Source organism: Rhinolophus sinicus, chromosome 12, assembly GCF_057876585.1.
Source record: "Rhinolophus sinicus isolate RSI-liver-muscle chromosome 12, RSI-T2T, whole genome shotgun sequence".
NCBI classification, from domain to species: Eukaryota; Metazoa; Chordata; class Mammalia; order Chiroptera; family Rhinolophidae; genus Rhinolophus; species Rhinolophus sinicus.
Window position 1 is genome coordinate 26,008,540 of NC_142512.1, and position 23,680 is coordinate 26,032,219.

Genomic DNA, 23,680 nt, shown 5'->3' on the forward strand with positions numbered 1-23,680 from the left:
TGCCCTCATTATATAAAAGCCATTATGGCTTCAAGACTGGCCAAGCTGAACTCTGTCTTCTTTCTGTCAACTCAGAATCCCAATCAGAAAATGATTCCGACGGGTAGAATATCACCCATCCAGAGATAAGGTAAGATAAGACCTGAGAGGCAAGCAATACATACTCACTGAAAAATAAGTCAAAATGAAAAAGAAGAGCAGAAAATAAAAAGGATAAGTACCCATTAACAAAATATATTAATACCATTTGCTCTAAGAAACCGCAGTTAGCTATTTGATATGTATCTTTCCAAATATTTACCTTTGCAAATATATATATGTATGTTGCTTTAAAAATAAAAACAAAAATAATATTTTATACATATAGTTCTGTAGCATACATGTAGAGTATATAAGCATAAACTAGATGTAAACAGATATACCTTTTGCATATAATATTATGGACACTTTCCATAGACATAGATGTATTAACCTTTTTACTGACTGCGGAATATTCCATTGGTGGGCAGCTCAATCCTCTATGATTTAATCTTTTATTGATGGTTGTTTCCATTTGTTTGCCATTTAAAAATCATGCTGCGAAGAATATCCTTGTGCCTATATATTCCTGTTCTTTGGCATTGTTGCTACAAAATAGATTCCTAGAAATGGAATCAGGGCAAACGATACCTAGGCCAAATCGTATGGATATCTTAATGTTTGTTCACTAGGAGTGTTTAATTGTACTGTAAAGAGTTTGAGCACTACAATTCTCAACTAATTTTGGATATAAAAATTAGATTAATTTAATCAAAATGAAATAATCATGACTTATAAAAAGTTTGGTTTTTCACACAAGTCTTTTAAATTTCTCCTTCTTTGGCAAAAAGGACTCTAGCTCAGCGTACATTTCTTGTAGTTAAACTGTAACACAGGCAATCTGTCTAATAAATAACAGCTTTCTCAGTAAACCTGTAAATATAATCCTATTCCACACGTAGGCTGGTTGTCTTTCCCTTGAACACCAGCCATTTATTTTGTGGAGCCTGGATTCAAGGAAAATAATGTACAATACACCTGTTACCATAAGCAGACATGCACCACATTTGGAAAAGAATGGCAAATCCTATTGACTCTTTCAGTAGTTCTTAGCTGTTAACATGTATGTGGAAAATCTGATAAGCTTGGTACAAATATCAATTTCAGGTTCACATCTAATTCTGATCATTGCTTGTGATTTGTGTGTAGATGGATTGCATTTTGGGAAATAACTTGGCTAGCAGTTAAGAGCATAATGTATAGTTATATCAAAGTCTAGAACTTAATTGTATCATTTACTTGCTGTGTGATCTTGGCTAAGTTACTTAACCTCTCTGAGCCCCAGCCCCAGTTTACTCTTCTGTCAAATGAGGATATTAATAGTACTTAAGCTATACTGTTTCATTGTGAGGATCAAGTGGCCACTGCATAAAAAGCACTCAGCTTAGAGTAAGTGTCAATATGTTAATAATTATTATTAAGAAAGCTTGATTTATCATAAATATGTACTACGAGTATGGTTCTCAATGTTATCCATTCTAGTAGTGAATTTTCCTAGAGCATGTACATCAGGATTTGATTAAAAATATTCATAATTTCAATGTTCCGGAAATGTGGCTGTAGTGTAAAGCAGAGTAACTATGTGGTGGCCCCCCTTCCATTTCTCCCAATTTCTCTCCATTTCACATCTTCCTATTCTTTGCCTCTTGTTTCTTTCAACCAGTGCTTCTTTTTTGTTTTTTAATTAGTTTCAGGTGTACAAAACAATGTAATAGTTAGATATTTATATCTCTCACAAAGTGATAACCCCTCCCCCAATCTACTACCCCTATGACATCATATATAACTGTTACAATTCCATTGATTCTATTCCCTATGCTGTACTCCATGTCCTGTGATTATATACATATGTGTGTGTGTGTATGTGTGTATATATATATATATATGTATATAACATTATGGTTGACATTCTATATTATTCAGCTTCAGCTTCAGGTGTACAGTGCAGTGGTCAGGCATCTATACCGTCCATGAAGGGGTCTCCCTCATAAGACAAGTGCTCATCTGACACCCTACCAAAAGCTTTACGATGTTATTGATTATATCCCCCAAACTGTCTTTCATATTAGCTAGTGATTCTGATTTGGTATATAAACAAAACCAAACTCAATGCCAGTTTACTTTTTTAAAATAGCATCTTTATTATTTCTCTGGGCTGAACACAGCACCGAATAGAAACATTCAATACATATTTCTCAGTCTGGTGGCTTTGGCACCACCTCTGCCTAGAATAAGCTTATGACAGTCACTGAATCACAGTGCAAGTGAAGGAGAAGGGGAGGGGTGGTGAAAAAGGAATCCTGAGACCTCTTGGAGCAAACAGTCCCAAATACAGTGTGACATTTAAAATAAATTATGAAAATTAAATAACATAAATAAATTAAATTTTAAGTTAGGAAGAATCCCAGAGTATGGGCGTTTGGCAACAAGCCCACAAGAGAGGTAGCTGTGGAGGTTACAGGGTGTTGCCAAGACCCAGGCCCCTGCTCCCCATTGGCCCACCAAGGTGACTGGGTTCCTCAAAGTGTCCAGGGCACTCAGGCGTTTCGTTTCAGGTCAGTGATGTATTCCTGGACCCAGGCCTCCCTGGGGTCGGCACAGACCTGCCGCTGTCTTTTGGTTTGGAATCTGTGGAGAAGGTGGAAGGCTTACACACTGAGGAATGCAGCAGGGGAACCCTGGGCCCTCCATGACCCCTCCCTCCTTCTCTGCCCCAGACATCCCAGGGCCAGCCCACTCTCTCAGGGACCCTCTGCCTATCTCAATGCAGAGAGTTGCTCTCACTGACTCAGGGGACCCCTCAGAGGATCCTGCTGTCTCCTTCTTCCCCTCCCTTCCCTCTGCGCTGGGCCAGCCCTCCTTGGCTCTGCAAGCCCCTGGCCAGATCAGGTCACACCTCAGAGACCTGGGTCCTGCATACTCAATAGGATGTCCTGGAGGATGGGGCCTTTCCAGGATGGCACCCCTGGCCCGTCTGTGCCCTTGGGCACTGCCTCCACCCCACACCCTCTCTATCTCCCCAGAGGTGGGCGGGAAGACTGACACTTACATGACACCGGGCTTGGAGCACTGGCTGCTGGTCTCATAATAGTCGGCTATGAATTTGCGTGGAAACTGCCGGGCAATATAGGAGAAGCAGCACGCGGTCGGGGTGTCAGCAGCAACTGTAGAGGAAGGGACAGAATGAGCCTGAGTCAAGAAGAAAAGGTAAGATCTGAGACCTAATCCCTGGGAGAATGAGTGTTCAGGGCGTCGGCTGGGAGACAAGGTCACTAGAAGTCATGGGGCATTTTTGCCTAGAAATATCCCTATCTCTGTCCTTGTTTCTGTCTGTGTCCTTTTTTCTCTTGGACTCTTTGTTGTGGGCTCTGTCTTTCTCTTTGTGAGCCAGACATCCAAGCAGACTGTTCTCTTATCTCATCTCCCTTCAGGAAATTTTGTCTGGTTCAAGAAGCCATACCCCAGCAAAAGATATCTCTCCTAAGATATCCAAGGGACAGCGCTCTTGGGGGGACCTAAAGTAAATTAGTAGAAGAATGACACCAGTGGGAAGTAACCAGACTTGGATTCTGCCTCGTGCACACTCATTTCCTTAGGTCCCTATTTTGCCACCCATAAAATGGCACTGTTATTCTCCTACTCTACCCAGATATGGGGACGAGGTTAGTTCAGAACCCCTTATAAGATGAAAATAAAAGCCTTGCGGAAAAAGCAAAGCTGTTTTGTAACCCTTTAAGAAGGTCTCTATTTTGTCTTGGGGGCTCTCAAGACCACAAGAAAAGATAGATGTGGTCTGACCGTGGCCAGAGAGGGGGGACACCAACTGCAACAATAGACTCACGTGGTACAGAGAAGACCTGGCTGCACAGGGCCATGGTGCAGAGAAGGACGGCAAGGGCAGCCCCGGGAACCTTCATGCTGCTGAGCAGAGGGAGCGTGGGCTCGAGTAGCAGGAGAACAGAGACGGGAGTGGGCACTCACTGCTGGCTGCGCCCTTCTGGAGTGCACAGCCATCTCCTCTGCCCTTTATATGCAGCCCCGCCGATAATGGGGAAATGGAATCTGGGGGTGAAGAGGGAAATTTTTAAGCATAGCGGTGTTGTCACGCTGAGTGTTGTGCAACTCAGGGTCCCAGGAGACCACAGGAGTTCAGGATATCTAAGAATAGCTTCTCTGAGCTATAAGTTTCAGCCCACAACTCATGAGTTGTTCTGGTTTTTTGTGAGGAAATTGTTTCCCCCGAGAAGAGGATGAGAGAAGAGTATGTGTCGCCCCAGGGCTATTCTTAGCTGGTCCCTTTCCACAGAAACTGATCTATAGGTGAACTCTCCAGCCCCGTCCTTTCCACAGAGCTGAAACTGCTGTGCTTCTTCAGCTGCTCTCACCACACGGATGTGGTACATGCTATGATGCCACAGCCTTTCTTGGAGGCAAGAAGCTGAATTAAAGAATCCCGGCTAGAGGACTAGGAAGCATGAGGTCACGGTTCTGTCATTTGTCCATTGGTCAAATAGTCACCGGGTTAAGCACCAGTTGAGGATCATAAAGATGCATTTGATGTGGGTATTAATATGTCAGGAGCCTAAAAATATTTATACCCATTAATCTAAAGGGCACATTTCTAGGGGAGAGTTCTAAAGGAAGAAACCCAAATATGGAGGCATCTTCAAACATAACCCAGCATCACTTTAGCTCTAAAATTAGGAAACCTAAATTTTCCTCTATCGGGGAACGATAAAGTAAATTATGGTATGTGCACTGGCTTGCTTATTATTAGGCCTTTAAACTGAAGGAGCTAAATATAATAAAAATATCAGTTGTAAAAATGTAAGATGAAAAATTGTACAAATTGTACAAGATGAAGAATTGTGCAAATATATATATATGTATATATGTATACACACATATATGACAAATATTGTAGCCATATATATGTGTGTGTGTATATATATATATATTCAAATATATATATATTTCTATGTATGTAAATGCTAGGCCTGAAAAAAATAAAAAGCATTGGAAATAAATGCCCCAAAGCATCAATAGTACTTACGTATGTGTGATAGATCTATGAGTGATTAATTTTCTTGTTTTCCACTTTTTCTGGAGTTTTCTCATTTGTTTAAAGTGAGAGTGTATTACCTTTCTTGTCAGCCCACAAATTTACAAACACATTTTGTTTTAAAACATTTACAGCAGCATTGGGTGGAAAGCAGGTTGTTGTCAATTCTTTAATTTTAACGTGAAAGAAATTTTTGAGAAATTAACTAAAGTTTCTCTCCAAAGGTCTTTGCAGAAATGAAGTCTTGATTCCCATTTTTCTAAACTGTTTTAAGGACCCTGTATGGTATTTGCATAAACAGTGCCAAATTCAAAGCCATTTCCTACTCTTTTGAATTCATAATTTCAGTGGTGTGAAAGGGTCTACTTTCTTAGTCAGAACCATATGTTTCTTTTCCTTTTTCCATTCTTTATTATTTTGTTGTTCCATAATTAGTGAGCATAAATCACATTTAGTTCTTTTTAACGGTCTTTGTCCTCTAGATGCCCCTGGTCTAGTACGGGCAGGTAAAGTATATAAACAGGTAACCACAGCACTTAAAAAGTGCTAAGATTTCAGGAAAAAAAGAAATGAAAGCTCAGAACGCCAGGGGGAGGGAGCAAGGACCTCCCTCAGGAGGGTTGAGGAAGGCTTCATGGAAGGGATGTAACTTTGGCTGGGTATTGAAAGTTACACAGGAGTTGAACATACACAGGTGGGGTGGTAATGGAGGTCCGGTGAGGTGTGAATATTGCTGGCTCAGAAGGAGGAGGGAGCAGTTCAGTGCAGCTGCAGCATGGTGGAGCAAATACGGATGGTGAAGCTAACCGGGGGCCAAACCAGGAGGGCTTTCACTAGCCCCCAAAGGGGTTAGAATAATGGAGGAAACAAGACATAAGCACAGTGAGACCACACGATTGCAATTCTGTCCTTCCTGTATCTGGAGAGTTACTTCTCTTAAAACACACGGGCTGTGTTTCTGTCCCATCCCGATGATGGCTAATGGTGGTTGTGAGAGATGGAAAGCAAAGACGAGACCAGGGGCAATGACAGGTTTCTCTGAGGCTTTAGCATCCATGTGTCTTGCTTTGTTACTGTCAATTCCAAATAAGGAATCACTTGTTTCATTGGAAACTCTAGATCACAATCAATGCCTCCACCACACCCACCTCCTCTACCCCAGCCCTCGACTGATACCCTGAATTGCATTCCCTCATTTACCTCTTGAGGGAAACCCCTATCATACTCGTGATTCAGTTTCTGAGAGCTGGCTTCTATGGGTTGGGGAGGGCAAGAAGAAGGAAATGGAAACTGCTGAATCAATCACTTTCTAATAATGGACCTTATTATCAACCTCCATGATTACAGCACTTACTACATTGTGTTAGAGTGAGTTATTTATGTCATTTTCTCTTCAAAAAATTTAGACCATGTCCTATTGAAATTAAACCAAATTCATACTATGTCTAGTTGGTGGATTTTACCAAATCCTAGCACCTGATGATAATAACATGATGAATTTTCTGATATGGTATCTATTTATTATAATTTTGTTCTTTATAATGAATATAAAATTTTATGTCAGTTATTACACATGTAAGATTTTCCATATCCATCCTAAAATCAGGAAATAGCCATTTGTCATATGTGTTTTTACTTGATTGGAAAATGACGTACTTGTATGCAGAGTAGGTGCTACTAGGCATGTGTTGAATGTATAACATGAGGGAGCTTTAAGATGATTGAATTGGTTTTGAAGGGTTTTAGAAATTTCCCAGGTGGTAAATTGCTGTCCCAGGTGAATGATTTACACATATAGATGGAATCTATCACACAGATAGCATTGGTCAGGTTTGTATTTCACCGTGTGCCTTATTTAGCAGTGACTCTCCAGTCATAACCAGAATGCCTGACACGTAGTGGAGCTTAATAATATTTCGTGAGTGAATGAATAACTCAGTGATTGGACGAGCAGTATGGCTCTGCCCAAGTCCCATAATGGAGCTGGAAGATGAACAGGAAGGTAAGGATCAGAAAACCATGGTGTCAAGGTCGGGATCTCTGGGGATCACCAAAGATCTCTCAGGCGGTGGTGACAGAAGTAGCCAGCAGTCAACATGGTGCATCCGTCCGCGCAGAGGGCCGTGGTTTGTGTCCTTGCTCTGCGGCTCAGCCCAGCCTCTTTGAGGCCCCACCTCCGTCCAGCAGAGGGTCCCAGCCATGAGTACAGTGAGTTCTGGCTGAACAGTTCATGCTCTGCAACATCACCGCCTGGTCCTGCTGTGCTCGCCTCCTCGTCGCTGGATTGGTTTCCTTTCAGTTTCTGGGCCCGCAGTTCCACGTCCCCAGGCATCAGTCTCAGTCTCTCCTTTTGGCAACAGTGGCTCCAGGGATGGGTTCATTGATGACGATGCCCTTTTGGCCCAGTCTCCGCCTCCTTTCTGCAGGTGTGGCCCAAGGTCAGGTAGCACAGGCTTGGCCCCAGCTTTCATGTGGGTAGAAACAATATCCTCGGGCCTCTTTCTAGCATCCTCCAGAGACAATGTCTCCACGCAGACCCTACTCTTTGCTTTTCCTTTTTGAGTTCTTATCATTCTCTCTGACTCTTTGTGTGTGTGTGTAGTAGGTCAAGGTGTACATCTTGGTATTGGAGTAGATTCTCTCCCCTGTTCCCCCTTCTGTAGTCTCTATTCAGTAAAAGCATCCCCTCCTACCCAACTTCTAAGCCGGAAAGCTGGATCACCCTTGGCTTGTCCCGCCCCTTCACCTCCTACGTCTACAGTTTTCCTGCCTTATTGGTGGTTTCACTTTCTTTGGTTTCAGTTCCCTGCAGTCAATGGTCCAAAACTATATATTGGAAAATGCAGATATAAACAATCCGTAAGTCTTAAACTATGTACCGCCTGCTCCATCTCACTGGGGACGTGAATTGTGTCTTGGTCCAGTGTATCCACGCTGTATACACCACCTGCCAGTTAGTCACTTGGTAGCCATCGCGGTTATCAGACTGACTTGGTATCACAGTGCTTGTGTTCACGGATCACTTATTCTACCCAATGGTGACGCCAAAGCTCCAGGGCAGGAATGCTGGAACCTTGGATGTGCCAAAGAGAAGCCGTAAAGTGTCTCCTTTAAGTGAAAAGGTGTGTATGTCATATAGGAAAAAACAGGATATGTATGGTTCAGGACTATCTGAGGTGTTAGGTATACACTGGTGGTCTTTGAATGTATCCCTTGTAGATAAAGGGAGGGAGGGTGTTGCTGTCTTCACCTATTGTGTTTTGAAATGAGGTGTATCTGCTTCTCACCATTCCCATTGCCACTGTCTTAGCTCAGGCCCTCAGCATCTGACCATGACAGCTGTGTTTCCTCTCAGCTGATTTTTCTTCCAGTTTGCCTCTCTTCAATCTGTCCCATCATCACACAGCATCCAAAGTGATTTTGCAAATCAGTCTCCGTCTCTTTCTCTTGAACATTCTTTCAATACTCTGCACTGTTTCCAGCATGAGATGGAAGCTTCTCCTCTGTGACCTGGTCCCTGCTATTCTTTGGCCATGAATCTTGGTACATCCCAACTTCCTGGAAACCCAGACTCAGCCCTCTGAACTACATGTAATTCCTTACAAGTGCAGGTTTTCTTTCTGCTTTTCAGAAATGAAGTATCACTTTGCAAAGCACAATTTTCCCTTCTTGAAAATCACAGGGAAGAGTGAGGTACTTTAAGCATGGGTACGCCCCATGACAGCTGCAGAGATTAACATTTAGAACAAATAAGGAAAACCTCTATTTAATTCCCAGAGTTTTGCAAGGAAAAGAGAAATCCATGGATTCCACTGTTCAAAGACATGCCAAATGTAAATCTGAAAGGCATTTTATTAGGTTGGTGCCAAAGTAATTATGGCTTTTGCAATTATTTTTAACCTTTTAAACCGCTATTACCTTTGCACCAACCTCATACATCAGGATTACAGACTTTGGCTGTTACGGTTTAACATAAATTCACAGTACGCACATTTTGCTTTCTTGGTTTACTTACTTACACTCTGGAACCAGACCCCCTTGGTGTCATTTCCAAATCTATGAGCTGTGTGTTCTTCCATAGATTACTTAACTCTCTGGCCTCATTTTGTTCCTATGTGAAAGGGGATAATAGTACTGTGTTTCCCCAAAAATAAGACCGAGCCGGACCATCAGCTCTAGTGCGTCTTTTGGAACAAAAATTTATATAAGACCTGATCTTATCTAACATAATATAAGACTGAGACTTATATTAATTTTTGTTCCAAAAGATGCATTAGAGCTCATGGTCCGGCTCAGTCTTATTTTCGGGGAAACACGGTCCCTGCCTCGGAGGATTGAATACCTTAGTGTCTATGAAAGGATTAGAACATCACTGGCTCAAAGTGCTATGTGTTAGTTACTTTCATTATTACTAAAGTATTTCATTTAATCTATTTTATATATTTGAAATGTGCAGGTCTCATGGTCTTTGACGGAGTAACCCCTCCCCCACACTCTGCCTGGCTAATCATCCTTCAAGTCTCAGCTCAACTTGTAAAAGAGAAAAGTGAGAACAACCTGAACGAAATGCCTAAATATCAATTTTGATATATTACTTTGGTATTTCAATGCAGTGAAATGGCATGCATGCTAATTTTGAATAATTTTTGAATTTTTAACGACATGGAAGAATATAAGTAACAATCCTAAGACATATGAGCAAAAGAAAGACTATTAAGTAACAATAGGGAAATGGAAAACTAAGTACAGAATGCTGGTTATTTATTTATTTATTTATTTATTTATTTATTTATGATTTCCTATATTTTATAAATTTTGTGTGTGACCATGTATATTTTCCACTAAATACAAAGGAAACTAATATAAGTACTTACAAAAATCAGGCATATTTTGGAAGCCTTTCTTTTTTTTTTTTTTTTGATTTCTTTTTTTTTTTTTTTTTTTTTTTTTTTTATTTATTAAATTTATTGAGGTGACAGTTGTTAGTAAAATTACATAATTTCAGGTGTACAATTCTGTATTACATCATCTATAAATCCCGTTGTGTGTTCATCACCCAGAGTCAGTTCTCCTTCCATCACCATATATTCGATCCCCCTTACCCACATCTCCCACCCCCCACCCCCCACCCCCCACCCCCCTTACCCTCTGGCAACCACCAAACCATTGTCTGTGTCTATGAGTTTCTGTTTCTCATTTGTTTGTCTTGTTCCTTTGTTGTTTTGGTTTATATACCACATATCAGTGAAATCACATGGTTCTCTGCTTTTTCTGTCTGACTTATTTCGCTCAGCATTACACTCTCAAGATCCATCCATGTTGTCACAAATGTTCCTATATCATCTTTTCTTACTGCCGAATAGTATTCCATTGTGTATATATACCACAACTTCTTCATCCATTCATCTATCGAAGGACATTTTGGTTGTTTCCATGTCTTGGCCACTGTAAACAAAGCTGCAATGAACATTGGAGCACACGTGTCTTTATCTCTAAATGTTTTCAGATTTTTTGGGTAGATACCCAGGAGAGGGATTGCTGGGTCATATGGCAATTCTATTCGTAATTTTTTGAGGAACCTCCACACCGCCTTCCATAACGGCTGCACCAGTCTGCATTCCCACCAACAGTGTATGAGGGTTCCTTTTTCTCCACAGCCTCTCCAACATTTGTTACTATTTGTCTTGTTGATGATGGCCATTCTGACTGGGGTGAGGTGATATCTCATTGTGGTTTTGATTTGCATTTCTCTGATGATTAGTGATGTTGAGCATTTTTTCATATGTCTATTTGCCATTTGTATGTCCTCTTTGGAGAAATGTCTCTTCAAGTCCTCTGCCCATTTTTCAATTGGGTTGTTTGTTTTTTTGTTGTTCAGTTGCATGAGTTCCTTGTATATTCTGGATACTAGCCCCTTATCGGAGGCACTGTTTGCAAAAATCTTCTCCCATTCAGTTGGTGGCCTCTTTATTTTGTCAATGGTTTCTTTTGCTGTGCAGAAGCTTTTAAGTTTCATATAGTCCCATTTGTTTATTTTAGCTTTTACTTCCATTGCCTTTGGAGTCAAATTCATAAAATGCTCTTTGAACCCAAGGTCCATAAGTTTAGTACCTATGTTTTCTTCTATGCAGTTTATTGTGTCAGGTCTTATGCTTAAGTCTTTGATCCATTTTGAATTAATTTTGGTACATGGTGACAAATAGCAGTCCAGTTTCATTCTTTTGCACGTGGCTATCCAATTCTCCCAGCTCCATTTATTGAAGAGGCTGTCTTTGCTCCATTGTATGTTTTTAGCTTCTTTGTCAAAAATTATCTGTCCATATTTATGTGGTTTTATTTCTGGGTTCTCAATTCTATTCCATTGGTCTATATGTCTGTTTTTCTGCCAATACCATGCTGTTTTGATTATTGTGGCCCTGTAGTACAAGCTAAAGTCAGGGAGTGTGATACCTCCATTATAGTTCTTTTTTCTTAAGATTGCTTTGGCTATTCGGGGTCTTTTGTGGTTCCAAACAAATCTGATGATTTTTTGTTCTATTTCTTTAAAATATGCCATTGGGATTTTGATGGGGATTGCATTGAATCTGTATATTGCTTTGGGTAATATGGCCATTTTAACTATGTTGATTCTTCCAATCCATGAGCACGGAATGTCTTTCCATTTCTTTGTGTCTTCTTCAATTTCTTTCAGAAAAGTCTTATAGTTTTCAGCATATAGGTCTTTCACATCCTTGGTTAAGTTTATTCCTAGGTATTTTATTCTTTTTGATGCAATTGTAAAAGGAATTGTTTTTTGTATTTCTTTTTCTGAGATTTCATTGTTGGTATATAGGAAGGCAATGGACTTTTGTGCGTTGATTTTGTAGCCAGCAACTTTACTGTATTCGTTGATTGTTTCTAATAGCTTTTTGGTGGAGTCTTTAGGGTTTTCTATATATAGCATCATGTCATCTGCAAAGAGTGATAATTTAACTTCTTCATTCCCAATTTGGATGCCTTTGATTTCTTTCTCTTGCCTGATTGCTCTGGCAAGGACTTCCAACACGATGTTGAAAAGCAGAGGTGATAGGGGACATCCCTGTCGTGTTCCTGAACGTAGAGCAAAGGGCTTCAGTCTTTCTCCATTAATTATGAGATTAGCAGAGGGCTTGTCATATATGGCTTTTATTATGTTAAGGTATTTTCCTTCTATACCTATTTTATTAAGTGTTTTAATCATAAATGGATGTTGTATCTTGTCAAATGCTTTTTCTGCATCAATTGATATAATCATATGATTTTTGTCCTTTATTTTGTTTATATGATGTATCACATTGATGGATTTGCGTATGTTGAACCATCCTTGTGCCCCGGGGATGAACCCCACTTGGTCGTGATGAATAATCTTTTTAATGCATTGTTGTATTCGATTTGCTAGAATTTTATTTAGGATTTTTGCATCGGTATTCATCAGAGATATTGGTCTGTAGTTTTCTTTTTTTGTGCTGTCTTTACCAGGTTTTGGTATCAGGGTAATGTTGGCCTCATAAAATGTGTTGGGGAGTACTGTTTCTTCTTCAATTTTTTGGAAGAGTTTGTGCAGAATTGGTATTAGATCCTCTTTGAAGGTTTGGTAGAATTCACTAGTGAAGCCATCTGGTCCCGGACTTTTGCTTTTGGGAAGGTTTTGGATGACTGATTCAATTTCGTTACTGGTGATCGGTCTGTTTAGATTTTCCAGTTCTTCATGGTTCAGCCTTGGAAGGCTATATGTTTCTAAGAACTTATCCATTTCTTCTAGGTTGTTGAATTTGGTGGCATATAGTCCTTCATAGTATTCTTGGATGATCCTTTGTATTTCTGTGGTGTCCGTGATAACTTCCCCTTTTACGTTTCTGATTTTGTTAATCAGTGTCTTCTCTCTTTTTATCTTAGTAAGTCTAGCCAAGGGTTTGTCAATTTTGTTAATCTTCTCAAAGAACCAGCTCTTTGTCACATTAATTTTTTCTATTGTCTTTCTGTTCTCTATTTCATTTATTTCTGCTCTAATTTTTGTTATTTCCTTTCTTCTGCTGACCTTGGGTTTTACCTGTTCTTCTTTTTCTAGTTCTTTAAGGTGTAACATGAGGTTATTTATTTGGGAATTTTCCTGTTTCTTGAGATAGGCCTGTAATGAGATAAATTTCCCCCTTAAAACTGCTTTCGCTGCATCCCAAAAATTTTGGTAGGATGTATTTTCATTGTCATTTGTTTCTATGTATCTTTTGATCTCTCCTCTAATTTCTTCTTTGACCCAGTCCTTCTTTAAAAGTATGTTGTTTAGTCTCCATGTATTTGTGTTTTTTCCCGCTTTCTTTTTACAGTTGATATCCAATTTCAAAGCCTTGTGATCAGAGAATATGCATGGTATGATTTCAATCTTTTTAAATTTGTTGAGACTGATTTTATGTCCCAATATATGGTCTATCCTTGAGAATGTTCCATGTACACTAGAAAAGAATGTGTAGTCTGATGTTTTAGGATGAAGTGCTCTATAAATGTCAATTATGTCCATTTCATCTAATGTGTCATTTAGGGCTACTATGTCGTTATTTATTTTCTGTTTGGATGATCTATCCATAGCTGTCAATGATGTATTTAAGTCCCCTAGTATAATTGTGTTTTGGTCAATTTCTCCCTTTAGTTCTGTTAGTAGTTGCTTGGTGTATTTCGGTGCTCCCTGACTGGGGGCATAAATATTGATGACTGTTATGTCTTCTTGTTTTACAGTCCCCTTCACCATTATGAAATGTCCATCTTTGTCTCTTGTTATCTTTTTCACCTTGAAGTCTGTTTCATCTGATATCATTATGGCTACACCTGATTTTCTCTGGGCACCATTTGCTTGGAGTGTCAATTTCCACCCTTTCACTTTGAGTCTATGCTTGTCCTTGTAGCTGAGATGTGTCTCTTGGAGACAGCATATGGTTGGGTTTAGTTTTTTGATCCAATCTGCTACTCTGTGCCTTTTTATTGGTGAGTTCAGTCCATTTACATTTAGGGTGATTATTGATATGTGAGAATTTCCTGTCATTCTATCTTTAGTTTTCTGGTAAGGCTGTGTCTCCATTGTTTCTTTGCCTTTTTGTTGTTGTCTATTATTTCTGTGTGGTGGTATTCTATGATGTTTCCCTCTGTTTCTTCTTTTATTTCAGTATATATTTCAGTTCTGGATTTTTTTTGAGTGGTTACCCTTAAGTTTATGTAAAAGTAAGTTTGATATTTAGAGTATTCCATTTTCTTCAGCACGCTTACTTTCTCCATTCCCATATTCCGGTTCAGGCCTTTATTCTCCCCCTTTTTGAGTTTTGGTTGCCACAAATTGTCCCTGTTGATGGTGGTCGAATAGCCTCCTTTAGTATTTCTTGTAGTGCAGGTCGTGTATTAGAAAATTCCCTCAGCTTCTGTATGTCTGGAAAGGTCTTTATTCCTCCTTCATATCTAAAGGATATCTTTGCTGGATATATTATTCTTGGCTCATGATTTCTCTCTTTCAATAGTTTGAATATTTGGTTCCACTCCCTCCTGGCTTGTAGAGTTTCTGCTGAAAAATCTGATGATAATCTAATGGGCTTTCCTTTGTAAGTTACCGTCTTCTTTTCCCTGGTTGCCTTGAGGATTCTTTCTTTGTCGTTGATTTTAGACAGCTTCAGTACAATGTGCCTTGGAGAAGGCCTGTTGGGATTGAGGTAACTAGGTGTTCTATTTGCTTCTTGGATTCGAGGGTCCAGTTCTGTCCACAAATTTGGGAAGTTCTCATCGACGATTTGTTTGAATATATTCTCTGTTCCCTTCTCTCTTTCTTCTCCTTCTGGTATGCCCATTATTCTTATATTGCTCTTTCTGATGGAGTCAGAAAGTTCTTGTAGAGTTCTTTCATTTCTTTTAAGTCTCAAGTCTCTTTCTTCTTCTATCTGTGTCATTTCCAGGTTTCTATCTTCGATGTCACTGATTCTTTCCTCCATCTGGTCAACTCTACTACCTAAGCTGGTTATTTCATTCTTAATTTCTTCTATTGAGTTCTTAATCTCCAGAAATTCTATTTGGTTCTTTTTTAAAATTTCAATCTCTTTCGTAAAATGCTCATACTGTTCTTTAATTGAGTTTCTGAGTTCATTTAACTGCCTATCTGTGTTTTCTTGTATCTCGTTGAGTTTTTTCAGAACTGCAGCCTTGAATTCTCTGTCATTTAAGTCACATATTTCTGTATATTTAAGTGCCTTTTCTGGAGATTTTTCACTTTCTTTCTGAGCTATCTTGTTGCCTTGGTTACTCATGGCGATTACTGGTTTACTATTTCTTTTCCTAGACATCTACAGGAGTGACTTCTGCAACAAGTTGATAGGAAGAGGTCTTTCTTTTGTTCAGCAGTTCTGTTTACTCCTGCAGGGAACCGCCCAGATAGGTGGGGCCAGGGGCGGGGTGAGCTGTGAGAGGTGGCCCAGAGCAATGGCAGCGACCACCACCACAGCCTGTCCTGCTTCCACAGCTCTCTTCCCTTTGCCGGAACTAGTTGGGCTGTGGATTTGTGTTTGTGGGCCACAGTTCTCAAATATAGCAAATTTTCTGTTGTTTTGATCTGACACTGCTACTGTTTCGCTTCTAGCACCGGGCAGGTGGGGGCGGGGCGAGCTCTGAGAGGGGAGGGAGGGGGCGGCTAGTCTCAGTGCCTAAGGCTCCGTTCTCTGCTCGGCAGTGCGGGCTTAAACCACCGTTTTCAGCCTTTTTCCCTCAGTCTTTTCTCCGAGGTCTCTGCCGTGAGCGTTGGGTTCAGCCGTGTTATATGCTGTCCCCTCAGCCCTGTGGAGCCCTGGCGGAGCCCTAGCAGTCCGATCTCCCGCAGCTGCGGTAGTTCCGGGAAGCAGCGAGCTCGGCGCACTGAGCTGGGTCTGAGTCCTGCGCCCGCGGAGCTGCGTCTCCGCCCGCTTCTCACTTTCCTCCTCCCCCCGCTCGCGCGCGCGAATCTCCCACCTGTAGGTGATTTCAGTCGGTAGTGGGCCTCTTCGTCTTGCCTGTCTGCTGTGCAGGGAGTCCTTTGTGGAGTTTTTGTTGTTCGATTCTTTGTAAATTCCAGGGGAGCTTTACAGAGGCTCACCTCACTCCGCCATTTTTCCGGAACTCTCTGGAAGCCTTTCTTAACACTTCACCACAACTTTTCAAAATGTGTATCTCCAAATCTGTCAGATAGTAGGTATTCAGTAAAGTTTCACTGATTTATTTTCTTCTCTTCCTGGATACTCCAGCCTGGCAAGAGCTAAAAACAGGTATAAAAAGCACTGTTTGAAGGAAGAAAGTTGCTTCATAAGGAATACTGAAGGTTTTTTTGAACCTTCCAAACACAGGTGAGGCTTTAAGCTACTCTTAGGAATTTCACATCCCCTGAAGTCGCCGCCCTCCAACCTTGACTGCCAATAAGCAGGCTGTAGTGGGTGGTGAGGGCCCTTTAGAGAGTGGGGCTGGCTGGCTGAGGGGTGAAGTGTCGCCACCCTGATGAACTGCTTCAACCAGTTCACTGTCCTCCCGTCTCCATCCTGAACCCTGCACTTTGGATAATTGTCTGCTTGTTTCTTCTCGCTACAATCCCATTTCCCCCAAATGACTTAGCTACCATATTGGCAAAACCAAAGGATTTATGTCTTCTTGCTGTATTGCCTTGGCAAGTGACCATGTATTTCCAGCTCACCTGGATTTCCAGTCTCAAGGAATTGCTTGCAAGGAATTCTCTAGCTCTAGGTATTCTACCTCCTAGTGGCCAGTGCTGGCGGCCCCAACACCCCGGGGGCTCCCCAATACTCATGCATCTCAGCACTCTCCTTGTGGAGAACACAGAATGCTGGGATTGACTACCTCTACTTCTTGCTCCTCAGCAGCTTTGTAATCTCTTCTGAGTCTGGTAACTCCAGAGGTTCCCTACATGTGCTATCTCAGAGGATCACACCTATAAAGGAAGTTTGCTCATCTCTGACCAGGACGTGGAAACCCTTGGGTCTTGACATCCATCTTGTGTGACCTTGATCAAGTCTTTGAACTTCTCTAGGTTTTGTTTCCTAACCTGTACAATAGCAAAACAGATTGGGATCAGATAGAACCATGGACATGATATGCTGGGGGAAACCAAGGGTACCAGGGCGTTTGTAAGGTCATATTACTGCTGGGGTTGCCAGTCCTGCCTGCCGCTTACAGACGCCGGGAGAAGAAAATGAGAAAACAGTGCCCATAGTGGAGTTATGGGCACAGTGCCAGCAAGGGTGTAAGGGGAAACCAGTATATTACCACGAATGAGGGGAAGTGGAGTTTCCCTGGAGTGAGAGGGTGGGTGACCCCCAGAATGCATTGGGAGCTCCCTAAAACCGTGGTAGACTTCTGTTGTCACTTCTCACGCCGCTGAACTGGAAAGAGCTGAGTCCTAGAATAGTATCCCTTATGATAAACCACTCGTTATGTGGGTTGAGGGCAGGGCAATTATCACCTCATCAGAGCTGGGGAATTCACGTTTTGACTAGAGTCCAAACGCCCAGATCATTCTTATTTCATTTAGATAAGTGGAGTTCACATCCTGAATCCATTTTACCTACCACACCCTTCTAGCCCAACCCCCAGGAAAACTGGTAGTGCGGGCTGCCTCTGAGCACTTATGACACAAGTGTTTATTGAACACCTACTATGTTCATGGAGGTAAACATAACATGTTTTCTGCATCTAGGAACTCACTATTCAGTGGGGGAGGCAACCAACAAACAGTGACATGATAGAAGTAGCACAGAGGAAGATGCAGAATCAGTTGGAAGAAAGGACAGGAACGGTTCTCTAGAGAAGATGAGCACATTTATGTTGTGTATTCAAGAGGCATTTGTTATCATTCTGTCTAAACTACTACTTAGAAATGGCCTCAATGTGTAAACCTGGGAGGCCATTGATTCAGCAAAACATACTGGGACACATGCTTCTTATGCTCCATGTGGAATTTCACTAGTGTGAATACAGCATTATTGTTGGGACATTCATGACAAAACCTTTTGCCTCTATGACCAAAGATCAAAGCAAGGCTAGGAAGCAAAACTCAAGAGTCAAACTCATTGTGTGGCTCCAAGATGACCCATCTTATCCCTCATCACTCTCCTAATGCGCCAGAGCAGGTATCTTTAAAATCTCCGCAACTTGAAGGCCAGCACACCCTACTCATTTAGATGGACGTCCCCTTGTCAAGGCCTCCCCTTCAGCACATAGTGGGGTTTCAACTTCACTTAGAACTATCAGTCTACAGCCAAGGGATGGCCTTCTCCATCCTTTGAGCCTCTGACATTCTGTTTCTACTTCTGATGAGACACTTAATTTATTCCATCTCTTGGGATAGTAATTTCTATCACTGTCAACACCATGACTAGACTGAGACCTGTTTGAGGGGAGGGATGCAGCTTGATTTGGCTCTGCCTTCCCTGACAAAGAGCAGATGACTTCTAAATTGATTGGGTTGAATAGAAATGGCATGGATAACAAAGTCTGTGTAGATCTCACTGTACACAAGGTACACCCTCTTTCCCTGAAGCAAGGTCCTTGATACACGAAGAGGAAACTTCACCAACCGGGAAAGACCATGAGAGGCACTGGCATCTGTGATACGAGGCATCACAGAACTTTAGAGCTGGGCATAGGGGACTTGGTGGAGATCAGAACATTTGAAGCAAGTCTCGCACAAAGACAAGGGGAGGAGAGAAAAGATGGAGAGAAGAAGGACAGTTTGTGTGTGTGGGTGGTGATGGAGGGAGTGATAGGCGGTAGGATGACATTATACTTCATTTAGGGACCCTGGGGTACTCCAAGGTGCTGCTCTGCCCCCTCCTGTCCTACATCTCGATAGCACCCAGGGGGCCTGGTTTTCTGTTTTGCTCCTCATTCTTCCCTCTCTGAGCAGAGGCAGGGAGCAGTGTGGGGCTGGAGGTGAGCACCAGGGTCAGAGTGGCTGAGCTGCAGGTGGATACAGATCTTGATCCAATCACCTTGACCGCCGTCACCTGCCCACTTCCTCCACTACTGATTCCTGGCCTTTGTGAACTTCACCGAGTCACCTTCACTTCACCTTCAGGTCACCAGCAGCGGCCAAACCAGGCAGGGCTTCCAGTGAACACTAGGAATTCCCTGTGGAGGGCTGTAAACACTCACACATTTTCTCCATAATATCGACAAACTCACGATTAGGTATATCCAACCCCATTTTTATACTTGAGGAACATTCTTATTCTGGGTCTTCCAAACGGATATTTACTGACTTTATTCTCCTTCTCTAGTAGGGGGTCCACGTGGGCAAACTGAAACCTGCAGTTCTCTTGCCATCTGTTCTCTTCTTGTTCTAGGACAGACTGACGGAAACTCCTTCCCTCCTGACTGCAGCCCTAGGAAGATGGCTGTGTGGGGTATAACCCCTAGTGGTCACCAGTTTCTCTCTCTGTGGTCACATTCTATATTTGTGACAACAAGGAAGAAAGAATATAGATGTCACAGTCCAAAGACTCTCACTTCAAATTTTGACACTGCCACTTAGAATTGTCTTCGGTGATCAGTGAACTCTCCTCTACTTTCTGTTCTTCTTGTCTCAGGGGAATAATCACCCCACTGCTTAGGGTTTTGGTAGGATTTGCTGTTATGTGTATAAGCAGCTTATCCAGTGCGTGACACATAACAAACATTCAGTAAGTCAGAGGTAATTGTCCTGCTGGGTCCTTCTGCACGTGCAATGCTGGACTCTTTCTTTCAGCCCAACGAAATGTACAGTGACCTACGGTCACTCAACCCAGCAGAAGGAGGCCCAGAAATGGGACGTGGAGTCCAGTTCCTCCTTCCTTTTTGGGGCCAGGCATGTGGTAACCCTGGAAAGACTGTCATTAGTCCTCCAGCTTCTGGAGGTGCCAACCACCCATAGGAGCATGACTGTCATCAACAAGCCCCTTCGAGCAGGTGTGAATGGTTTATCTTTCCTGTGGGGTTTACAATTCTCTCCTCAGTGTCAGTCACTGCCTCTGGTGCACCACTTCCCTCTAGGGCCCAAACCACTTCTCTGCCTCCTTCTTTCCACTGTGATGACATCGTGCTGGGCAGAGAAGCTGTGCAGAGCTCCTCACTCTCAGCCAGATTCACTTTCCTCCTTGGTACCATGACATCATTGCTACCCTGGAAATTCCACTTGCCCTCCTGTGTCCCCACCTCTGTCCCAGTCGTCAGAGTTCCTATAAAGAAGGGATCCCAACTCAGTGTCAGCACAGAACACAGTCGGGTTCTGAAGCTCTTTGGTTCTGTGGTATCAGCTGTGGGAAAGCTTCTCCTCTGCCGAGACCATGAAGCTCTGCATGACTGTCCTCTCTGTCCTCGTGCTAGTGGCTGCCTTCTGCTCTCCAGCGCTCTCAGCACCAAGTAAGTTTGTTCTTTCAGCTACTACTTCTAGAGCCGTGGTGTAGGCAGCCTCCACTTTACTATATGGGAAGGTCCACCTGTGGCTTCTGGGGATGGGAAAAAGGGAGTGGGACAGTTAGGTAGCTGCTGTTAATGCAGAGTCTAGTACACATTCAGTAATATTCAAGTTCCTGTTTTCTTGAGAAATAGAATCAGTAGGCTTGTTTAAGAAAGTCCCTGTCTTACTCTGTGCCTTAGTTTCCCCACTTGTAAAATGAATGGAGTTAGGCGTGTGCTCTGAGACCCAATCTAGCTCTATTGTCGTCTTTCAGCATCTTGTATTCAGAATCAGATTCCTACTCAGGGTGGGTGGGATTAGATGTCAGGGACTGTAGTTGGGGATCTGGTAGCTCCACAGAGATGCCCACCGAATATCCATAACTAGAAGCCAAAACGAGCAGCTCCTTGCAGAGCTTTGATCTCACGTGGCCTTTCTTTCCAGTGGGTTCAGACCCTCCCACTGCGTGCTGCTTCACTTACACCCTGCGGAAGCTTCCTCGCAGCTTTGTGACCGATTACTATGAGACCAGCAGCCTCTGCTCCCAGCCAGCTGTGGTGTAAGTATCAACCTCTGGGCTCCTCTGGGAGGAAGGGCGAGGGCAGGATGGAAAACGGGCCTGTTTGGGGCTGGTGGAGGATCAAACAGTAGGGAGGCAGGTCTCAGGGCTGAAGCCCTCCCAGAAACCAGTGAGGTCATGATGTTACCCATTGGGTCCTGGAGGGGGTTGCGGGAGCCTAGGGAGAAGATGAAGGGTTTCTGGGGAGGAAGTTAGCCAGAGGCCAGGAAACCAGGGAAAGTGAAAGGAGAGGAAATATGGGCTGACTTCTTAAACGGTGCTTAGAACAGCGTATGAATAAGTTATTGCCAGGGGCGGTAGGGTATCATGGGGAGACGTAGACATATTGATTGTAAAACTCATTGGTTCCTTGTGTGGGCAACCAGAGCGGAATCCAGGGTGAAAGGTATAAAGAGTCTGGTTCTAGTACCACCCCAGGAAGGGTCTCCCTACCCACTAGAGGGTTCAACTTGAACCATAGTCAAACGGAGGGAGATAGCTACACAGGGAAGGTCCGATGGGATCTAATCACTCCTGTTCCACAGATTCCAGACCAAAAGGGGAAAACAAATCTGTGCCAACCCCAGTGAACCCTGGGTCCAGGAGTACATGGAAGACCTGGAACTGAACTGAGCCATCCGAGCACAGGGGCAGGAAATCTCCAGAGAAGGTCACCTGAGCCTGACGCTTCTCAGTGAGACGCACCCTCTCCGTGTTTAAAAGTCCTCTCTGTAGTCCCTGATCCTTCTCTTAATTTAATTTTTTTAATTTAATTTTTATTATGTGCTGTGTTATTGTATTTGGTGGTATTACCTTTATTTATGTTTTTTTTTGTGTGGTTTTTTTTTTTGCCGAAGGACACATGTCCCCCACGGGGATGGTCCACCATCACTGTTTCTCTGCTATTGTCAGCACTTGGATAATGCAGTTGATTCCATGTGTTTTCATAATAAAAGTTAAAAAAATGTGGACAGTTGCTTTGTTTTTTAATACGATTCGGAGTGAAGAGATTGCCTAGTAATATTTAGACAAACTACATATAGAGACAAACTACAGTTTCCAAACAGTAAGAATGAGAACTTCCTGAGTACTTCAGATGGGCTAAATGCTCTCAAGACACAACCTCACTTAATACTTTCAACACGGATTTTAACACCCTTATTAAGTAGGGACTCTTACCCCAGTTTTACAGACGAGGAAACAGAGGCACAGAGCTGGTGTGACTTGCTGAGGCGCGTAGGCCGGCTTGGAGAGCAGCATGAAGGGTGATCCCAAAGGAAAGCTGTGAGGCTAAGGGTATCATTTCAACAGCTTGTAGGGAACTGGTATAAGCAGCAAGAGCACAGTGTAGAGGGAAGGTGAGGTAGTTCAGAGTCAGAAAAGCGGGCTTCCATCTCTTATTATCAGTGTATCATTAGGAAAGGCATGTTGCCTCCCTGGACTTCAGTTTTCACACCAGTAAAGTGGCGTTAATATCATCCACTTTGAAGGGCTGTTACAAGGTGATGTGTGAAGCCGCCATCCCAGGGCCTGACATCTGGAAGATTTTCTCTTCCTCTCTGAGCCTTAGCTTTTCACTTAAAAGGGACATAGTGTCTCTCTTCCCAGGGTCATCATGCAGATTACATTAGAAGTGGGTCAGGTCTCTAAAGCCCAAAGCAACATGAAGTGTTATCATGTGGACAGAAGAGCTGGGGAATGCACATTTTGAATAGAGTTAGAATGCACAGTTCAGTCTTAATTCATTCAGATAAGTGGAGCTCACATCCTGAATCCACGTTATCTATCACACCCCTCTCCCCTCCCCCCCAGTTAAACTTCTAGTTTGGGCTGCCTCTGGGCACTTATGAAACAAGTGTTTATTGAACACGTACTATTTATACAGAGATAAACATAACATGGTATCCTGATCAAGGAGTTCACTCTCCAGTGGGGGAAGCCACCCAGTAGACAGCTATGTTACAGTTGACATGATAGAAGTAGCACAGAGGGAGAATCAGAGTTCAATTGGAAGAAAGGTCAAGAAAGGTTCTCTAGAGAAGATGAGCACCTTTTTGTCATGTATTTGAGAGACATTTATTATCATTTGCTCTATTCTATTACTTAGAAATGGTGTCAATGTATAAATAATGGAGGCCATTGGTTAAGGTACGCATACTGGCACAAGTCCTTTGTACTCTTTGTGTGGAATTTCACTCGTGTGAATACAACATTATTGTTGGGTTCTTCATGAACTAGACTGTTTACCTCCCTGACCTAAAGATCAAACGAAGGCGAGGAAGCAAAAGTCAACAAACTCATGTGTGTCATCAAGGAGACTCATCACCCATCTTATCCATCATTGGTCTCCTAATGCCCCAGAGCAGGTATCTTCTAATCTCTCCACAGATGGATTTTCGAGGCAGATGAATCTCACTTCAAACCTTGGCACTGCCACTTAAGATTATTGCCTTGAGGTGATCAGTGAACTCTCCCCTGCTCTCTGATCCTTCTGGCCTCAGGGGAATAATCACACCCCAGC

The 23,680-nt window shown here is 42.5% G+C and overlaps 2 protein-coding genes across 2 annotated transcripts in view; one reads left to right on the top strand and one right to left on the bottom strand.

The window, feature by feature from the left end:
- LOC109447853 (C-C motif chemokine 4) overlaps positions 1 to 22,130 on the top strand; it is an 89,256-nt gene extending 67,126 nt beyond the window's left edge. Inside the window, exons 6-10 of the mRNA XM_088802080.1 lie at positions 76 to 130; positions 3,102 to 3,285; positions 19,510 to 20,563; positions 21,045 to 21,159; positions 21,705 to 22,130. Coding sequence (XP_088658206.1) covers positions 20,488 to 20,563; positions 21,045 to 21,159; positions 21,705 to 21,792 — 279 coding nt within the window. The 5' untranslated portion in view covers positions 76 to 130; positions 3,102 to 3,285; positions 19,510 to 20,487 and the 3' untranslated portion in view covers positions 21,793 to 22,130. The remainder of the gene's footprint in view (positions 1 to 75; positions 131 to 3,101; positions 3,286 to 19,509; positions 20,564 to 21,044; positions 21,160 to 21,704) is intronic.
- On the bottom strand, positions 2,255 to 4,440 carry LOC109447849 (C-C motif chemokine 3-like). Its single transcript, XM_019732548.3, has 3 exons — positions 3,920 to 4,440; positions 3,128 to 3,242; positions 2,255 to 2,706 (listed from the first exon to the last, which is right to left on the bottom strand). The coding sequence occupies exons 1-3, from the start codon at positions 3,993 to 3,995 to the stop codon at positions 2,616 to 2,618; spliced, it is 282 nt and encodes a 93-aa protein (XP_019588107.2). The 5' UTR covers positions 3,996 to 4,440; the 3' UTR covers positions 2,255 to 2,615.
- Positions 22,131 to 23,680: the final 1,550 nt, after the last annotated feature.

Bases quoted from the DNA above. Each gene is read 5' to 3' on its own strand.
- LOC109447849 (XM_019732548.3), bottom strand. From the start codon at position 3,995: ATGAAGGTTCCCGGGGCTGCCCTTGCCGTCCTTCTCTGCACCATGGCC. The intron at 3,243-3,919 runs GTGAGTCTATTG...CTTCCTCTACAG, and splicing joins CCAGGTCTTCTCTGTACCAC to TTGCTGCTGACACCCCGACC. The intron at 2,707-3,127 runs GTAAGTGTCAGT...CCTTCTCCACAG, and splicing joins TGCTCCAAGCCCGGTGTCAT to ATTCCAAACCAAAAGACAGC.